General features: G+C 43.7%; 1 protein-coding gene across 1 annotated transcript in view; it reads left to right on the top strand.

Moving 5' to 3' along the window:
* Window positions 1–21,054, top strand: part of LOC118117193 (contactin-associated protein-like 4) — a 64,244-nt gene that overhangs the window by 30,178 nt on the left and 13,012 nt on the right. The window contains exons 4-17 of the mRNA XM_047342147.1: window positions 643–790; window positions 1,791–2,006; window positions 6,011–6,186; window positions 6,332–6,478; window positions 8,401–8,668; window positions 9,300–9,449; window positions 9,551–9,722; window positions 12,330–12,436; window positions 13,648–13,767; window positions 14,098–14,298; window positions 15,755–15,917; window positions 16,853–16,980; window positions 17,109–17,279; window positions 19,220–19,438. Coding sequence (XP_047198103.1) covers window positions 643–790; window positions 1,791–2,006; window positions 6,011–6,186; window positions 6,332–6,478; window positions 8,401–8,668; window positions 9,300–9,449; window positions 9,551–9,722; window positions 12,330–12,436; window positions 13,648–13,767; window positions 14,098–14,298; window positions 15,755–15,917; window positions 16,853–16,980; window positions 17,109–17,279; window positions 19,220–19,438 — 2,386 coding nt within the window. The remainder of the gene's footprint in view (window positions 1–642; window positions 791–1,790; window positions 2,007–6,010; window positions 6,187–6,331; window positions 6,479–8,400; window positions 8,669–9,299; window positions 9,450–9,550; window positions 9,723–12,329; window positions 12,437–13,647; window positions 13,768–14,097; window positions 14,299–15,754; window positions 15,918–16,852; window positions 16,981–17,108; window positions 17,280–19,219; window positions 19,439–21,054) is intronic.

Genomic DNA, 21,054 nt, shown 5'->3' with positions numbered 1-21,054 from the left:
ACTTCTGTGATATCTTCATCAATCCTCTAACATCTGGATTGATTGAGCATCATTTCTGTTTCTATCACCACTAACATGTATAAAGTTATGATGAGTTTAGGGTGTGTTGGAGAGTTTCCTCTCTGAAAGAAATGTGGACTAAACTTTTGACTAATCTGCTGCTTTCTTTGGTTGAATTTAAAGCTTGAATCAAGTCAAGTCAGAAATGTCAGCACTCATTCAATCTACATCTGGATGTGATAAATCATTTCTAGATTGTAACTTTAAACTGTGAAGTAAAGAACTTCGAGCTAACTCCTGATCAGATGGACGACGGGGTCAAGTCCCACCCTCTGGTCGACATTTCAGCATTTTCTCCACACACAAGAAATTAACCTTATTCCACTGAATTGCATAATTCACACAATACTTTGTAGTTTTGTCGAGTTTGTTGTGTGTGTAGAGAGCAAAGGCTGTGACGAATAGTGACGCAGCATCGGTTAGTGTTGTCGTAGTGAGAATGTTTAAGTAGGTTATCGCCTCACAGAGCCACTTGCTTGGCGGTCGACTCTTTATCTTATTACATTGACGACTATGCATTTGTAAAGCTGTAGAATAAAGTCCTCGGTTAAAACGTCCTCCTCCTCGTCTGTGTGTTTTCAGTCTTTCCCAGGGAACAGTAACGCCGACAGTGTGGTCCAGTACAAGCTGCAGCAGCCGGCGATCGCTCGCTTCCTCCGCCTCCTCCCTCTGGACTGGAACCTCAGCGGGCGGATCGGACTCCGGCTGGAGACCCAAGGGTGTCCGTACAGTGAGTCTCCTCTTCTCTATCACAAGGAGCCGCTCACTTTCAGATTATCTGCATCACTATGGCAACCTGCTCTCAACTCATAATCAGGAGGCTGGAGGTATTTCATAGTGAACTCATTATTAAAAATTATATATGCAGTACATTAAGAATTTAATTTACAAAATAAGATACGAGCAGAAACATCGACCTGAGGTATTATACACGTGTGAAGTGTAACGAGGGAGCTGTTGAATTAATGTAATAAGAGGGATTGCTGATGAGGCAACTTTTATAAGAGCCTGGCAGGACCTCTTTAAAATGAGTGTCAGATTTAAGTTATTACATTATTGATATAGTTAAGGTTTGTAATTTGTCAATATGACTAATTCACTGTCAATAAAACATTTCTTTTGTCTACAACTTTAATTAATTTGCATGTAGCCTGTATTGGTTTCTCATAAAGTTTTGCATATTGATTGATTAAGATATTAACTTGAAATGTACCTTTAATTCAACAGGGACCAAACATTGATGTTATCATCATAGCCGTACTAATGCATGTTGTTGATGTGTGTGTGTGTGTGTGTGTGTGTGTGTGTGTGTGTGTGTGTGTGTGTGTGTGTGTGTGTGTGTGTGTCTTCATCTGGTAGACCTTTAATTAGTTAAAAAATAAACTCACATCACCGTGGTTTCATGCACAGAAACATATGTCTAACTCATTCACCCTTTTTAATGTTAACAGCTTTTTAGTCTCACTGCTGCTCCTCCTGGAGAAATGACTGTTGCACCTTCTGCTAATGTTTTTCTTACACATACCATATATATATCACTTGTTTGAAAGTGTGTGGTTTTGTGTGTTAGGCTCTGTGTTAATTTGAATCGATGTTTAATTCAGTTGCTGCTGTTTAAGGATTCAGAGTTTCTTTGTGATCATGGTCTGTGACAGACTGACAGCTCCATGTAACACACACTGATACATGTCCCTAAAGTCCTGCTGGCTCTCTCCACGTTGTGTCTCCAGCCTCGGACGTGGTGAGCTTTGCCGGGGGCAGCAGTGGTCTGGTGTTCAGGGTCAGTCCCGGCCCCAGGAGGACGTCCAGAGACATCATCTCTCTGAAGTTCAAAACCCTGAAGAATTCTGGGACCCTGCTCCATGGAGAGGGACGACAAGGACTCAGCTTCAGTCTGGAGCTGGTGAGAGGAAAACTGCAGCTGCTGCTCCGACAAGGTACAGCACGCCAGATCCTGACGGTCACTGGAGTCTGTCCCTGTCTCGAAATGATTTCTTACATTTGCTGCTGTTCGGTTCTGCTGTTAAATTGGTTCTAAAACATCTGTATCAGCTCAAGGACAAAATAAAACCCTGATATCTGATAAGTCTAGATGAGTTCTGGCTGCACGCTGCCACGTGATTGGTTTAAATCCTGGCTCTGGCTCTGCTGCATCTCTATCTAGTTACAGCAGTGATGGATGGTTCCAGTTTACTGAAGCATGTGTTGGGGCCGGACTCTGCGGGACTAGATACATGGCTTAGGTGTGTGTGTGTGTGTGTGTGTGTGTGTGTGTGTGTGTGTGTGTGTGTGTGTGTGTGTGTGTGTGTGTGTGTGTGTGTGTGTGTGTGTGTGTGTGTGTGTGTGTGTGTGTGTGTGTGTGTGTGTGTGTGTGTGTGTGTGTGTGTGCGTGTGTATGCGTTTAATGGTGGAAAACCAGAGGCTGTCAGGTTGCCATGCTGAATCATCACCATATGGCCACATAGCTCAACTCTGATCAGGGATCCATCCATCCATCCATCCATCCACCTCCATCCATCCATCCATCCATCGATGCGTCCATCTCACTGCGTCTTCCTCCACCTCATTTAACATCTCACATTTCCTCCCTCCTGTTTTGAAATGAAAGAGGGATTTAAATCACACCTGAGAGATTTAAATCCCTCTTTCATTTGAAAATGCGTCACAAAGAGATTCAGCTTCAGAGACCTGATGTCTTTGTTGTACCACGAAGAAAAGACCCTGCCATGTTATAAAGTAAGAAATGTTTCATCTTCTCTTATAAAACCGGAGCCGCCACGAGGAGAAGCTGCAGCTCAGCGAAGAGACGATTGAACATTCGGAGAGAGACCGACACTGAAAACTCCCTCTTTGTATTTCTGTCCGTTTCTCCATCTTCTCTTTTATTGTCGCCCATCATTTTGTTTATTTCATATCAGAAGTGGCTTTTTGCTTTTTACAGCCTCCTCCTCTTCATTCCATCTCATCATTTCACTTTTCTCCTGTGACACTGTTGTGTGATTTGGCCTCTCAATGCTTCTCCACTCCTGGACCATTTTCTTCTCATTTTTTCACGGTCAGTTACCTTTTATCCTTTTCTCTCTTATTATTTCTTTCTCTTCCTCCCTTCCACTCTCTCTCTCTTTTTCCTCGACATTGGCTTTTTAGGTTGCAGGTTGTGTAATTGAACTCGTCTGCTGTGTGCATTGACCCTGAGCCCGTGCATGGTTCTGCTCTGTGAACACATCCAGGCTGGAACAGATGCGTTTTGCCTTATGGGGCAACTCTGAATGACAGAAACAGAAACTCTGTCGTGGAAAACACAGATAGATAGAAAACCGATTGTAGATTAAATTGTTTTCAGTCGGTTCTAAACTCTTTGTGCGACGTCTTGTCTTCATCTGATCCGAGCTGCTGTAGAGATCTGCTGCTGTCAGCTGACGTACTGGTTTGTGGCTCAGCTTGACTTTGTGACTCAATTTCATTTCATCCATTAAATTCATTTCTTTTATTCCATTTGCTTCAGTTGTGCATCGACAAATCTGACCCTAATGATCTTTTCAGTGGTCGTTTAATATGATCCAAGCTCCTAGAGGCCACTCAGTCTGCAGAGTGTCTGGATTTGACTCGTCGACTTTATTGTAAAAACCCGGTGAACTTGTACTTAAGGCGAGAAAACGTGAACGAGGGTTTATTTGAACATACTCACAGTAACACAACATTTCAACACGGTCCATCAACACATTAACACTCTGATACTTGGTCTTGTTTATATCTTTATTTACACATCTTTTGCCATGTCACTAAACTGCAGGAGATTCTGCAAATACAACCGTAAAAACCTAAAAATACATTTTACTGAACCTCTGAAATACCTTCAACTGCAAACACAAAATCAGGCAGAGGCCTTTTTTATCTTCTAATGACAAACCATCAGGTCCCGTTACCACGGCTGCACGGTGAGACGCAGACCCTAAGAAAGAGGAGACCAGACACGGTGGGAATCAGTTGTGCATCAGTGGGCTTTTCCAAACCGTGTTTACAGTGAGGAAATGATGTTTGCAGCTGATTACAGCAGCTCCTGATAAAGGCCGGCACTGTTTTCCTGTGTAATCAGATTTGGCGAGCAGCTGTAATGAGATTGTAATGATGCAGTGTTACTGTGCAGGAGGAAAGCAGATTGTCGAGCGGAGGCTGCGAGACGGAGTCAAACCAATCCCGTCTGATCCTCCCTCACATTAAATACAACGTTGTCCTCATTAGCAGATTTTTATTCCTTATTTATTGAGAGGATTCGCTGAACGTGCTCGTTCTTGTTCGGCAGCAGAATACCTCATATTCTCAAGCATCCTCAAGCACAGTCTGGATTCACTGAGGAGCTGCGACATGGAAATATATATCGTGCACCTCGTGCTACGAAGATGAAACATGTTTTGATTTGTGCGACCTCGTGACCTCTCCTCTGTGCCAGTATCACGCTGATCTTTACATTTTTCATATCTGCTGACCCGCGGCGTGTTAATATTTTCTGTGCACATTCACGATCCCGTCAGGAAGTGACCTATTGATTTTTTATACGACCCCCATTTCAATTCATGTTGCAGTCTTGCTCAAGGACTCAATGACAGTGGGTTTTACACATGGGAACGGTGCTGTTCTGAATTCCACAACGCACCATCATTTTCCCTTTTTGGTTCAAGAACTGAAATAACAACACATGCAAATATGGAAACACGCTTCAAAGAGGGAAAACGACACCAGGAATGTTCCAGGGGACCAAACCTGACTGAAGTTTAATGCTTTGTGAAGTTATTGAAGTCTGCTCCTCGTCAGTGGTGACGGAAATTGATCAAATTGATGAAGACGTTTTCTGAGTTTGCAGTGCGTTGAGCTCTCTTGGCCACCGTACGATTCAATACCAGAAAGATGAGACACATTAGAGAGAGGAGTATGTTGCTGTTACACCAACAGCTGCACAACAAAATGCCTCTGGACACATCTGGATAGACCAACAACCAGTCAGAGCAACGACACATGTGACGTAGCACAGAAAATATAAATCAAAAGGCTTTAAAGGTTGTAAAAAGGCTCATAGGAATCATCGCTTCTTAAAAAGAAGATTCTGCTGGAAAGAGGGAAACCACAGAGGGAAATAAAGATGACCCAGAAACGAGAGGGAGCACTCTAAATATTATTTTCATTTCATTCTGTGTGTGTTTGCCCTTTGATCCCTCGCATTGATTCCTGCTCTTTTCAGCAAGAAATCAAATCATCCGTCAAATGAGACTCTCGCTCATGGAGTCCTCTCCCTCTCGTCGCCACCTCCATCAACACAGTAACCGTTGCATTGATCGGTGACAATGGATTGATGGAGTGTGTTTTTAAACCTTGTCATGTCTCCTCTTGAATTTATTTCACTGTTTCTTGTCATTCACCCACAAAAAAATCCTCTTTTTCATGAAGTCCGCGTTCGAAACAAACCCGAGCTGAACTATCAGAGATGCATTTGTCCATCGTCTTCCAGACTGACTCTGTGAAGCCGGGATTGTCTCTCCCTGTAGAACGTCTGATACATTTTTAATGACTCACTGTATTCACCTCTTTCTACTCGTCAGCAGAGACACAGAGTTTCTCTCACCGGTTCTTTTGGGGGGGGAGCAGAAGCGTATCCACTAAATCGGACCTGCTGGTGCTCATCTATCATTAATGATGTCGCACCATGTTCCCTCTGTGGTTTTTTCAGATCAGGCTTTATCACAACTCGAGTACGCAGACACACAGAAGTTTCTATTGAGACGAGACCTCGCTGTGATCCTCTCTGTGGGATTCTGACAAAAATCTGAATATTCACAACAGTGGAGAAGCTTTATTTGGTCTGTTGCTCGCTTCTCTTAGCTCTGGTCAAAGAACGGAAACAAAGCTTTGTCTCGTTTTTATTCCCTTGTCTCCTCCTCTGTTCGCTGTGTTTCAGGCGGAGCTTCATCCACGGAGCCGCGGCGTCTTGCCTCCCTCGGCAGCCTGCTGGACGATCAGCACTGGCACCATGTCGTACTGGAGAGAGGCGGCGCTCACCTCAACCTCACTGTGGACAGACACACACAGAGGGTTCAAATCCCTGCAGAGTTCGTCCACTGGGACATCGAACAGGTGTCGTGAATACAGCAGAATACACAGAGTCTCAATGCACATACAGGACGAGCGTAAAACGTGCAAAACTACTGTAGATCCATATTAAAAGTAGATATTTTACTTGTATTTACGTGTAACCGTCTGTGTTTCTGTGCCCATGCAGCTGATGTTAGGGACGGTCCAGAGCCTGAGTTCTCAGAAACCACTCGTCTCCGAGAAGAACTTCAGCGGCTGCCTGGAAAACCTGCTGCACAACGGACTCAACCTGATAGAACGAGCGAAGCACAACAACCAGCAAGTTACTCTCATGGTGAGTTCACTCAGCTAAACACCAAACCATTCAAGGATCCTGGGAACTGGGCTTGATGGGCCAACTATAACATAAACAATGTTTAAATATGTTTAGACCATTTTTGGTCGTGTAATTTGTTTGATCTGATTAGAATCTGTAGATAATGTTCACTAACCTTCACCTCAAGATAAAATAATAACAGTTATGAAAGTAATAAAGGCCTTTATCCACACTCCATCACGAGAAGGTGTTGAACCAGGGTGTTTATATTGATGCAGGTGATGCAGTGTGTGTTTAAACGTCGTGTACAGAACAGCAGCTTTGTGTTTTTAAAGTTAGAAGTGCTGTAATAAGGCTTCAGGCTGCTCTGCTCCTTACATGAGAAAATATATCTTCAATCACTGGAGAAGCTGGAAATAAGATCTGCAGAGCTGCCTCCGAATGTTGTCCTCCATTAAATCCCTGTCGGTCATTCAAACCCTGAGAGAGCGTTTTGTTCGTGACTCTCTCATTAGAACCAAACACATTAGAACCAAACACACACCAGGACAGTTCAACACAGAGTTTCTGTTGTTTTCTCATTGATCGCTCCCCCGTGTCTCCCACCGAGATTTAGTTTCAGTGGTGAAGTATTGGTTCACCACTGACATCTGTACGCTGCCTCATGAGCCGCTGGCTGGTTAATGAAGCCAGGACAAAGTACTGCAGAAAGTTAGACCCTCGCTAATGCCTCCTTATCTCGGCCATTAGGACCTTCACGTGTTTCTAAATCCACACTGAGTGCATCGTGTAGAGACTCTACAGGGAGAGATAAATGCTCTCTGCTTACAGTGACGGTCCAAACTGCAGGAAAAAAAAACATAAAGTGTCAGGAAAGAGGAACACAGATTCACACGCATGGCTGAGGATGGTAATTAGAATGGTGCTGCGGCTCTTTAAGGGGCTTTCTGCAAAGTTAGGACCCAATGTGCTGCAGAGATAAGACGGTGTTTCATGTGAGAGGAGCATTAATACAAAGAAAACTAGAAGGGCACTCAGAGAGCACATTACTCCACCAGGGCTGATTGGCCACTTAAGCATCATCACCACCACCAGATCAGATACGTGCACACAGAAAGGTTCTGCAAACATTAAATGCAGGAAAAGATCTGTATAGTGCAACTTAAAATAAGATCCCGCACAAGAAATACGTCATTTGATTCGCAAAATCCAAATCATTATTCAGATCTGCATCAAATTTCACTATGTGGATATTAGCACTTCGCACACGCCGTATTTATTTCATAAAGATCTCTTTATCATTTCTTGAGAAATTCACAAACAGAACAGTCCTATTTAATAAAAGAAATCCTGGATAATACAGATCTACACCAACATTTTATGGGTTCTTCCCTGATCCATTCTGTGGAAATGCTTCCTGCAGTTGTTGCATGATCTTGCTTTTCAAACAAACAAATGGACGAGGGTGAAACCGAGGTCTCAGAGCGTGGATAGAGAAGGATCAGAGTTTTGCTGCTGGAGTCTTGAGGTTTTTAATTAAATTATTGTTTTGCTGCTGCAGCTTTAACCACGGACCTGGTGGAATCACCACCTTTAAAAACAACGCAGTGTATCAGAGACGTTGGGATGAAGGAGTTCTCAGCTCACTATCTGCTCTCCTCCTTTTATTTTCTGTCTTTATCTCTCTCCTACATCACGGGTGACTTTGGTATTTTCAGTTTGCCTCCTAATCATATCCCCGAGCCTTGCTGTTATCATTATGTTAATACCTGTGTCCTCTTTAAGGAGACTTGCTGATGAGATCACTGTGACATGAGGTCACATCGACACGCCCTCTGCAACTGATTAATATTCATGTTTTACCTTGTTTTATCTGTCTAGTCATCATTTTTCCTGTCACACCTCCGCCCCCCTCCTCTCTGCATCTCTCCCCATCTCAGGGCAATGTGACCTTTTCTTGTGCTGAGCCAGTTTCCGTCGCCGTGACGTTTCCCGGCCCCCAGAGCTTCCTCCAGTTGCCAGGGGCGATGGCGTCCTCTTCGGGGGGCGTGTCCGTGGGGTTCCAGTTTCGGACGTGGAACAAGGCGGGGCTCCTGCTCACCTTTGACCTCCCTCACGAAGGAGGAGCGGCCTGGCTGCACCTGAGTGAGGCCAGACTGCGGCTGCAGATCCAGAAGGCTGGCAGGGCGCTGCTGGAGCTCAGTGCAGGTCAGTCACCACGACGACCCTTCAGACGCCATTATCCCCGACACCCTCATCCACCTCTAACCACTGACAGTTAAAACTATCCCTTTAAGACGATTGCAACATGTAGATTATTTCCCTTTACCTCCTGTACTTTGCCAAAGCTCGGCTCACACATCCTTGTGGCAGAGCGCTGCAGTCGATGGCACAGTGTGATGACGGGGGTGTGTTCCGGGAACAAAGCATTGACAGGGAGAAAAATAGAGCCGATAATGAGATATTGATCTATTCGCTCAACTCAGAGCTTCACCAGGCTCAGACCTGCAAGTACATGGTGCAGGTCAATGACACAGAGGAGGCAGGAAGTGAAGTAACAATCCTGTTCTCCACTCATCAGCTCCTGATTTCAATCTATTTAGTCATTTTATGGTTTTATTCTTCTAAATATTGTTTTATTGTGAGAAAGACACGAAGAACAAGCAGTTTGGTGCATGTGTGGCTGTGGAGTGACCGGGTATCTAATTTGTTTTTTTACGACATCACTGCACATGCTTCTTCTTCTCCTTGGAACATCTGCTGCAGGTCTGAATGAACACGTGAAGACAAAATAATCTGATTTCAAGCCGTTTGTGTTAACGACCCTTTTGGTCCCAAGGTTCTGCTCTGAACGACGGCCAGTGGCACTCAGTGGAGCTCAACTCCAGAGGAGGACGTGTGACCATCGCTGTGGATAAAGAGGAAGGGGGCGTCGCTCACGCCAGCCCCTCATTTCTGGTCACGGCAGGAAGTCATCTCTTCTTTGGCGGTGAGAGCAAAATACACGGTATCGTTGTTAGCAGATAAAACAAAGAGGGAGCATTTAGCAACCACACTCACAAACTGATAAGTCTCTCTCTTCGGTTCCAGGTTGTCCTGCTGAAGACGACCGTCAGGAATGCAGAAACCCCTTCAACGTCTTCCAGGGCTGCATGCGTCTCTTCACGCTCCACAACCAACACGTGGATCTCATCACGGTGCAGCAAAAACATCTGGGCAACTACAGCAACCTGCACATCGACATGTGTGGAATCATCGACAGGTCGGTGTTCAAATGAACTCAGTGTGATGTCACCCTGCAGTCATGTCCTGCACGGAGACCTTCATCACCTCGGTGTTCAAACTGTCAGGATGAATAGAGCTTTTATACCTCGACACACAGATGGTTGATCATTTTCAAACCATTTTTTACAGTGAGTGTCTTGTAAGGATTTTGCTGGTCTTACAGATCATAAAGATTACTTTCACTCCACAAAGTAAGGGAATCTACCAGCAGTGGGATTTAAACCTATGAGGACTTTGAGTCTTGAGTCCACGACCTTAACCACTCAGCCATCCTGGTAATTGTCAGCATTCTTCCCTGCGACTCTAAATTCTGAATCCTGAGGTGTAAAACAAAGAATGATTTGATAGTTTTGAATCCCCAAGGACTTGAATCCATTGCAACTTAACTACGCGACGCCTTAACTACTCGGCCGTCCTGGTGACTGTAAGTGAAAAAAAGCATTTGCAAAGAAGAAATGTCCCTTTGTTACCTTCTCTGCTGTTGATCAGGTCGTGCACAGTGGATTTCTGGTGGGTTTTCACTGAAAGCAGCTGCCTGTCGTGGAAGGGAAACAATCCTGATGACAGTAACTCTAACAGGCGGAAATGAGCCCTTCTGCAAACACCAACTGCTGCCAGCTGTTAAACCTGTGGGTGGAAATATTCAGCTAGAGACAGAACAGATTCCAACCCAGCCATTCTGGATATGCTGCTTGTTGTGGGATGGAAACGAGGTTGATGACGTCAGTGAGAGTGAACTGCATCATTAAAGAAAAACAGAAAAGTAGTTTTAAAGTTCTGTAATATTTCAGTTTACCCGACACAAGCAAAACCTCTGAAATACACGTATCCATGTGATTCATTGTTACTGAAAATACATTAATTATAGCTGCTATATAAACTCATGATTAACATTACACTGAAATTAAACTGTTGGAGTTCCGACCTCATGATAAAGACCTTCAGTGTGATTCATCGCTGGATTTTAAGATGATTAATGAAAGTGCGAATCGTCGACGACGATCCAGCGTCGGCACAATAACGTCAACCTCGGGAGATAAGAGCGGCAGAGAGAGCCGATCCAATCGTGTGCCGTCCTGGTGTCTCGCCAAATAGCTGCAATTAATTAATGAGACAATTACACCAATTATAAACCCGCCTCGAGGGCACAGCGCGCACACACACACACACACACAGACACACACACACACACACACACACACACACACACACACACACACACACTGTATTGTAGGTAAATACGAGCAGACTTATTGAACCAGCCACTTGATATAGAGAATCCCCTCCAGTGGTTTTAATTAAACGTCTCATTTATTCTGAATTCATTAGATTATTATTCACTACAACACCGTTCAGGCACAGATCTGAGTGTTCGCAGGAAATAAAACAAAAACAAAAAAAAAAGAAAATCTGATTTCCAGGAAAGACAACAACAAAAAAAATCCCCAAATGTTCTCACTGTAGTTCTGCTGATTGAATTTCGGGCCCCTGGGATATATTGTGCTGTAAAGTCAGGTGGAAATGGACTCACCATCAATGTGTGGTGATTCTGTGTGTGTGTGTGTGTGTGTGTGTGTGTGTGTGTGTGTGTGTGTGTGTGTGTGTGTGTGTGTGTGTGTGTGTGTGTGTGTGTGTTATTATTGCTGCCGGTGCCAAAGAGCATTATTATCGGGAGCTAACACTCCATTAACGGCACAAATGGAACTCAAACCCACAAGGTGCCTCTTCATCAGTTCAACACCTTGTTTTATACCGGGGGGGGGGGAAACATCTTTCCCAGCCCACACTAAATTATTGAACTCACATTACACGAAACCTCTCTGATGTGATGTCAGATGGTAGTGATGGTGATGATGCTACTCTCAGCTGATTTAAGAAGAATGATCAGTAAAAGATTTTTGTATTTTTTTACTTTTTTGTTTGTGTTGTGTTTATAAATTGTCTCACACTCCCAATCAGACTCTTGAGAACGGGGGTTTTCTTCAGGGGTTTTTCTGTGTGGACCGAAGTTAATTGTCAAATTTTGGGTTTCAGGCTGAATTGTCTCACAGGAGGAGAATGATGACTTTTTGTTTAAAGCTCTGCTCTCTGCCTCGGGGCTGAGTACGAACAGCCCCGAGGCAGAGAGCACTGTGACATTTCAGTGGGTTTGGGCTTTGGAGGAGACTGTTTGTTGTATAAATTGGGAATTTACTGCTGATCTGTCTGTGTCACTCTGTTGTTTGGTTTCCTGGAGATAAACTGGTTGTCAGATCCAATCAGTGAAGTATCTTAATACAGTTTTATTAAAAGGTTTCAACGCCTTTGGGCATTTTCATATTTTGCAAAGTTTTGAAGTCAAAAGGAGTAAACACAACTCCTGCATGGAACGATAATGAGCCCTGCTTCCATTCCTGACTTCCCATGTTGAGCTGCTCTCCGGGAGCAGGAGGAACACGGAGCACAACAGGCGACAGTCAATGTCCATCAATATCTGTGACAACGTCCTCTGCAGCTTCGTGTCTTCACTGGACACTCATTCATTTCACTTAATCTGTTTCAACCTCATCCTGATTATCTTAATAACAAGACTTCTCTCTCTCAGGTGTTCTCCCAGTCGTTGTGAACATGGCGGCCGCTGCAGTCAGTCCTGGACCATCTTCCACTGCAACTGCTCGGACAGCGGCTACAGCGGAGCGACCTGCCACAGCTGTGAGTCGCCCTGCTGCCACCACGTGTTATTGGAAACTAAGGCCAGATTCAGAGGATGAGAGGAGCTTCCCCCACCACAGACTCTGGGCTTTTAAACAAAAAACCTTCAGAACAAACCAAAGGGAAGAAAAACTGGAAAAAACTTGTCTCCTTCAAATGTTGGAGAATGAATGAAACTGTTGCTTTAAATCACTTTTGAAGTTTTCAATTTTTGACGGAGACGAGAATCTTTTTTTATGGAGGTGCAAATTGGAGACAAGGTAGAGAGAGAGAGAGAGAGAGAGAGAGAGAGAGAGAGAGAGCAGTAGAATTAAAGTTAGAATCAATTCAGAGATAAAATGTGAGAAAGTGCAGTAAAGGCAGATAATGAATTTCCTTTTACACACCGGGAGGCAAACTGAGAAGACAATCTTTACAGTTACAGTATAAAATAAAACAGTGAAAGAGCACAGGGACGAAAAAATGAATGTGATTGACGTGCTGTGTTTCTTTCATGCACACGTCAGTTGGCAGAACGACTGTTTACAGTTTGAACTTGAATTCTGCGACTGTCAATCACAGATGCACTTAGCAGCAACACAGTTTAGTAGTTATAGTTATATATGTGTTTCCCTCTGTGGTGCGGGAGCTGCAGATTGGCCTTTAAAGGAAGTGGCCCCTGAATTGGGACACAGATAATATACTTTATATAAAGATCGAGGACATGACTGCTCCCCCCGAAAGTGAAGCCAAAACATCTTGATCGCCCCCTGATGGCTGCCTGCAGTATAGGCCCTAAACCTCCTCCCAGTTATTGAATGGGACACAGAGCAAATTAAAAAGTCAAAGGTAAAATCAAGTATGCGACCTTGATACATAAATACATACATAACCTACCTTGGAGGTATGTGTGTATGTGACTGGAGGAGGAGGAGGAGGAGGAGGAGGAGGAGGAGGAGGAGGAGGAGGAGGAGGAGGAGGAGGATGAAGACAAGTGGCTAGAGGAAGAGGGGGGCAGATCAAGGTTTATTGAGTATTTGTATTCCCATCAGTCTTTGCTGTCCTCCCTCAGCTGGACTGATCTTTTTGTGACGAAAAATAAAACCTGATGATTTCCTCTCTGGTTGTGATTCAGTTGTGACACATACAGAAACTCCCATAATCCTCCACAGTGCGATCATCCCCTCGATGTGTCGATGTCGACGTGACGCGTCTCGTTCTTTTCCTCACAGCCGTGTACGAGCAGTCGTGCGAGGCGTACAAACACAACGGCAACACGTCGGGACATTTCTACATCGACGTGGACGGCAGCGGACCAATCAGACCACAGCTGGTCTACTGCAACATGACAGGTGACTCTCTCTCTCTCTCTCTCTCTCTCTCTCTCTCTCTCTCTCTCTCTCTCTCTCTCTCTCTCCTTCATCCTCCCATCATCACTCAATGTTCTGTATGATGAACGTTTACATAATTGTAAATGATGGCGCTCCTCTCATCATCTCAGACCCACTTCATGTTTTATCTTTCCTTCTTGCATCGTTGCTTCTATCTCTCTCCTTCCTTCCTCTCTCTCTCTCTCTCTCTACATGTCTTTATATCAGGATGATGTAGAACTTTATTCTCTTCATTTTAATATTTATCTCTCCCTCTCTATGACTTTACCTGATGATTGTTGATGATTGCAGCGGCCGACACGTGGATGGTGATCCAGCACAACAACACGGACCTGACCAGAGTCCGAGCGTCTCCGGGTCAGAACCAGCTCCTGATTCACTTTGACTACTCCACCGGAGAAGAGCAGCTGATGGCTGCTGTCGGCCAATCAGAGCACTGTGAACAGGAAGTGTCCTACCACTGCAGGAGGTCCCGCTTCCTCAACACTCCAGGTAAAGACCTTTTTTTTTTTTAATTAATCCAGCAAAGAAAGTGCATCTCAACTCCTTAAGTTACATCCACTTTCAATCTCACTTATTCTTTTCCTACCTCTGGGTAGAGGAAGCATAAAACTACACGGTGGTAATTCTACTTCTTTTTTATATTGAAGAATCATTATATTTAAGATGTTACCACTAAATCCCACTTGTTTTACTTCTTGTGTTTTCTCTGAATCTAATTTAAAAACAGTTGTTACATTATATGTTTAATTGGTCTGGAGGAAACGATCCCGTCGGGTCGGCACATTTTTCTCACTCCACCAGACAAAAGAAAAATAATTGTTTTGGTCGTTGCTGGAAACTTAATCAGGCTCCGAGGTTTCGTTTCTTCTTCCTCTTTAGAGTCAGACAAACAGATTGTGTTAGATTGATTTCAGACTGAGCATCGACTCCAATTAGTTTGTCTGTGTTTCGTTTTGCTAAAAGTTATTTCATGTCATTAATCGACATTAACGCTGCGACTCTGTGTTTAGAAATTTTTCTTCCCTGTGACAAAGTGAATAGTAACGACGACCATTATACACACATCACTTTTGCACGGTGTTAACGTCGTGATATAAATCTACTTTCAAGACGTTTAGCATGAAAACAAAGAGATGGAAGTTTAACAGCAAACAATAGATGGATTGAGGAAAGAATAGAGGAAGAGACAGATGGATGAGTGGGGGAGTGTTTTGTTTTTGTGGCTTATAAAGTTTCATTCTGAACATGAGCACAAAGTAAAGAGAAGAACATGAACAACAACAAAGGACGTATTTATTGACATATGTAATAAAAATAGTAAGAAGAATTATAAACTTTATTTCCGTAGCACAACATGCGGCTCAAAGTTATTTTCATAAAAGAAAAGCAGAAGCTTAAAAACAGAAGATGTTCAGAAAGTAAAAGTTGTTTAAACAATCAAACGTGTGAAAACAGGGTTCAAGCAACTTTAAGATTACAAGTAAAGAAGAGACGTGGTTGAATTAAATCAAAGAAAGTTTTGAGTATTTTTTTTAAAACACGTCTGCAGAGGAGACCCTGGGAAATAAAGTAAATAATGCAGAAGAGGAAATTGATGGGAATAAACAAAGTAGTTCATTTTTAAATCATGGCCACGATGTTTTTTCTCAGCACAGTTTTATTTTAAAAGCTGAGATATACTTGGTAGCGTTTCTAAGGAGAAATGAAGTGAAAGCTCCTCTGAAGAAAAAGTCTTATGTTTCTATTTCTGAAAGTTTGATTTGTATCTGCGGTTTCAGATCTTATGTCTATAACAACTCACGTTTAAATGGAAACAGTCTCTCTGGTAACTGAGATTATTCATACATTGTTATTATCAAAAGGAACAAAGTTCTAAAGGACGACTCTGAACCTGAAACAACAAACTGTGTTCTCGTGTGTATGAGCTGTGCTCTGTGTGTTTCAGAGGGATCTCCGTTCAGCTGGTGGCTCGGTGGTCCGGGTTCCGGTCGTGTGCAGACGTACTGGGGCGGAGCTCAGCCGGGCAGCCGACAGTGCGCCTGCGGCCTGCAGGGCGACTGCGTGGACCCGCAGCACTACTGCAACTGTGACGCCGACGGCATGGAGTGGTACTGACGTTAATAAACTATGAATATATGTTCGTTTTTTAGTTTTCTTCTTGTCGTCTCTCTCTGTCCTCATGTTGAAAACTATTTTTTCCTGATATCAGTGTCGTCCTGCCTCTATCTTTACGAACCAGACCTGCCGCTGCCGCTCTTAAATATTTCATTAGACTAACAAAGTGCTGTGCGCACCAGCTCTTCCAGGCCTGGATGTATTTTTACCTCCGCTCAGGAGATGGTTTTCATCAGGAAGCAGCGTTACACTGAAACTCCTGGACAGATGATCACAGTGGAGGATGTCTGGGTCAGAGAATCACTCATTAAACTTTGGCAACTATTTGATTTAAGAGATGGATCCAGTTCATTTCCTTCCTTTGCCAATACAAGAAAGGGCATTTTGGGACATTTTCATTACTTTCTCAGTGAATAATTCATGTTCATGTTTAGTGGCTAATATTTATGATTGTTGCCTGCGGATCCAAATAAAAATCTGAATCTAGTTTCAATGTGGTTTTATCAGGGCACTGTTGGAGGATGTGGCTCTGCTTTCAGCTTTTATACTTACACACTGTCAACAGTCACATTATCTACATGTCTCGCTTTGGAAGGAGCTGTGGATGGTTATAATTTGTTTTTTGTTCTATTTATGTTCATATTTATTTCAGGAGACTGCACCTACACACTTCAGTCTTAGCATCAGCTTGTCACATCATGTGAAATCACCACAGGACTGATGAAACATTAAAAACACCAGAAAATCCAAGCAAACAAACCAGCATAGTTCGTCTGTATTTTCTTCATCATCGTCTTCCTCTCCTCAACGTTTCATTTCGTTTCTTTTATCTATCTTCTTCCTCTTTTCTTTCCTTCTCCTCCTGTTTATTTACTTCTGCACCTTCATCATCATTTTCCTTCACTTCCCTCTTTTCTGTCTCCACCAGGGCTGAGGACTCGGGCCTGCTCACCCACAAGGAGAGCCTCCCCGTCAGGTCTCTGGTGCTGGGCGACATCCAGAGGCCGGGGTCGGAGGCCGCCTATCTGGTGGGACCGCTCCGTTGTCATGGAGACAGTAAGCCCCTGACAGCAACCGTTCTTTATGTCTTCTTTTTTAAAACGTATCTAAAAAGACAGAGAAAGAATCACTCCTCATCTTTGCTTTCAGCTAATCAGCGAGAGGGTTTCTTGTGTTTCTATCAGAGAACTTGTGGAATGCCGCGTTTTTCGACAAGGAGACGTCGTACCTCCACTTCCCCACCTTCCACGGCGAGCTGAGCGCCGACATCTCCTTCCTGTTTAAAACCACGGCCTCCTCTGGGGTGTTCCTGGAAAACCTGGGCATCAAAGACTTCATCCGCATCGAGCTGAGCTGTGAGTCCAAACACACTTAACTTTTTAATATGTGTGCATTTTAAATATAAAATGAAATCTTGGTGTTCTTTTCTTTACATTAGCTAGACTCCAATATGGAACTTAACTCTGGATTTTGTGGAGTTTTCCGTTTTCTTCTCGTGTCGCTCGTGCGTTTCCAACATTTGATTCTGAGGTTTCACTGTTAGTTGCTTTTTAATCAATTCTCTCCCTCAGACCGGCGCTGACTTCATTGATACCATATTCCCACCCACACGGGACGGCATTGCATTAACCATCCATCCAATAAATGTGTGAACAAGATTAAACCCATAAAGAGCAACTCGTAATTACTGTTGTGGCCACCCTTGTTTTTACAGCAATTAATTTTACAGGTGTTTCATGAACTCTCGGGGGGATTTTCACCGTGACCCTGATTCGATTCCTGTCTCCTGCGTAACAAACACACGGGCGCCACAATGTGTCGTTTAGATTACGACAGTAATAACCGACTGTAATAACTGTGTGTTGTGCGGTTTATGGCTGCCATGGAAATGTGGCAGGGTGGAAGAGGTAAGTTTATAGCCCGCCGTAGATCGTGTTATTTGAAGTATGGCTGTATTACCCAACAAGGTGTCCTTGTGCTTACGTGGCTGTGGCAGTAATGCAGTGAGGTATGAATTACAGGTTTATGGGCGGCAGTGGTGTGTGTCATTTAAAAAAGAGCTGCGTAGACGCCATGAATCAGTAACTCGAGTCGTTCGTGTTTGGAATCTTTCATTTCACTTTACTCTTTTTAGGCTACATCCAGAATACGGCATTTTCATTTCAAACTAAAACTTAAACGATCTCATTTTGGCTCTTTATCAGTTTTAAACCGCGTCCACACCAATACGCCTTAAAATATATACACTGCACTTGCACATGCTGGTGTAAACAGGGATTTTTGCATATTGCATGAATAATATCTCGTCTCCTAAACATGTTAACACTTGTATCATTTCAGAATTTAACAACAGCTGTTAGTAAAGTCATCAGGGTCAGGCACACTTGTAATTGTTTATCCCTGTTGTGTTCTACACTCGTAGCCGAGGCTCATGCCGATTCTTTTCTTTTTAAAATGAACACGTAGTAGCATGGATGCAGCTTTGGTTGAGTTTACTTTACTTTTCCGTTTCAGTGGCTCTCCTTGTGTTTCGTTGCATTTTGGAGGAGGCTCCTCCAGAAATTGGATTGACAGGGACACACACACAGAAACTAATGCAGGGACACTGCTGCAGCAACAGCCTCGCTCCTCCGGGAAATCACTGTCATTGTTGTTGTTCCAGCTCTGAATCCTGCCGCTGTGTTTGCGCCAGCCTCTGATCGCTGTGTTACACTGTGGCCGGGGCCCTGAAAACAGCTTCTAAATGAAGTTACCGTGGGATCCGTGGTCGTTGTTTCATTTTGTTCTGTGCTCCCGTAGTGATACATCCTCGGCCCTCCACCGGCAGAACATGAAGAGCGATGGTTTGCTTTGTCTGAGTCTCTTGTTGTTGTTGTTGGAGAGAATCCGAGTCGACGCCGCAAGAAACAACAAGTACAGACGTTTAGCTCCGAGCTGCTGTCCATGGTGCTGAGTCAGGCCTGCGCCAATGGGGCTGAGGCTCTGGCCGTGGTCCTGAATACGAGGCTGAACCTCTTCTGAGCGCAGTGATGGAGGAATATTTACATCATATTGTTCATATTTTAAATACAATAAAAAAATATTATTACACAATGAGATCTGCTTCTCCTGGCAACAGAGTCATTGTCTGGTTTATCAAACTGTAGGATGGTGAATACTTTTCTACATTATTCAACTTCCTACCTTTCTGGTTCTTCCCTTCTTCTTTGTCTCCATCATCTACAGAATATTAATCCCTTTCTACCTCCTTCTCTTTTCCTCTTTCCACTCCTCTATTCTTTCGTCTCTCAATCAGCCTCCACTCAGGTGCTTTTCTCCTTCGATGTCGGTAACGGGCCGCTGGAAGTCCGCGTGGAAGCGACGGCCCCGCTGAACGACAGCAGGTGGCACCGGGTCCGAGCCGAGCGGAACGTCAGGGAGGCGACGCTTCGGCTGGACGAACTTCCTGCCGCCACGCAGGAGGCTCCGGCTGACGGACACTTCCACCTGCAGCTCAACAGCCAGCTGTTCATAGGTGAGCAGGCTCAGCCAATCGTATTATATTAAATCTGTTTCTTTGTCTATGGTTATAAAAACAGATCCTTATAATTTCACATTATTCATATTTCAGTCGAATTATTGTTTTGTTTCTCGGTGAAGAGTTATTTGTGAGCCATTTGCATTCAGTCGACACATTTCCAAATGAAATTTTCTGAGACAGAAAACAATTGAAGTTACCACAACTAAAGCTATTTATTCTCCAGGCCTAATAAATGTGTTGAATGCATTCGCTTGCTCCTCGTAAATAAAACATTTCCCGAGCCAGAATTTTAAACCTTCATCGTCTTGGCAGACTTTTTCAATGCTGATCATTGGAATAGCATGAAGCTATAGGACTGTACATCACGTATTCTGTGTACAAGATACAAACAAACAAAAATAAGTCGTAAAAAGCTCCATAGAACAACTACTGGTCAAAAACATTGATGGGGACGTTTGATTGACAATGGACACGACACTGAGCAGCAAACTAACGCTCATGAACGTGTATTACAATCACTTATAAAACTGAAAAGGTGAAATTGTTCATTCTCAAGGAATGAGAGAGAAAAATTCAGATTTACTCACAATAATCAAAAGGTGCTGACGCAGCGAACATGCAGAGTTGACTTACAATGACAGGAAAAATTAAAAAGTACCAACTTCAGACTAGATTCACTGATATCTATGATTTTGTGCAATTTTACAGTTTGGTTGAATTTAAGGAAACTGTTGGCTTTGGGCGGAGGTGTCTGCTCTACTGCATCTCATTCTACCTCGTTCAGTTTCTGCTGTTTGGCCCGAGAAGACTCGATAAGTCCAGCAGCTCCAACAGGATGTGATGTTCGCTGTGCGTCCCCGTGTAGCTCGCTTTAAATCCGGCAAAAGGCTAAAAATAGTCTCTTTTTGTACATATGTTAATGTGCTATTGGCGGAAGCTCGTTGTGCGCTCAGCAGAATTGGATGTGAAAGATGCTGAGTCTGCTGAGTCTATTCTACCGGGAATCCACAACCCTCTTCATCCGCTGCACCCCACTCCGAACTCCTGCAGACCGAGATACAGAACGTCTGCCCTCCTCTTGCAGTCCTGCATCCTGAACATGAGACAGAAATCTCGTGATTCACAGTCCTGAAGCGCTATTGGCCGAGAGCCACCTGCTGCTCGCTGGATATGAAAGTGCCGAGTCGATGGTTTCTGACCACTGAGCAAATAATCTCGTTCAATAAATAAACGTGCAGCGGGGAGCAGTGTTTGTAAATATAGTGTGTGAGGGGATTTCTTGCAGCGAGGGTCTTTAAATAATCTGTAAATGAATACGAACCTGTAAGTTATTTATCAGCAGGCGCTCTGCACAGTCTGATTCTCGATTTAACCTCCGAGTCCGGAAGAAATAATGAAAACGCATCAGTTATTATCATTCTGTAAATATTATACGTGTCCCTTCATATCAGTAAACACAGCGTGGAGGGAAACAAACTAAGGCGACGGCAGCGGCAGGAAAATAAAGGTTAATATTGATCGGCCGATAATCCGCTCTGAATAGCCACTGTCTCAAATCCATATGTTCACCTCTGAATTACACGACAGAAAACTGACGACTAAATGCAGAT

Source organism: Hippoglossus stenolepis, chromosome 11 (assembly GCF_022539355.2).
Source record: "Hippoglossus stenolepis isolate QCI-W04-F060 chromosome 11, HSTE1.2, whole genome shotgun sequence".
NCBI lineage: Eukaryota > Metazoa > Chordata > Actinopteri > Pleuronectiformes > Pleuronectidae > Hippoglossus > Hippoglossus stenolepis.
This window is presented reverse-complemented; position numbering and strand designations above follow the sequence as displayed.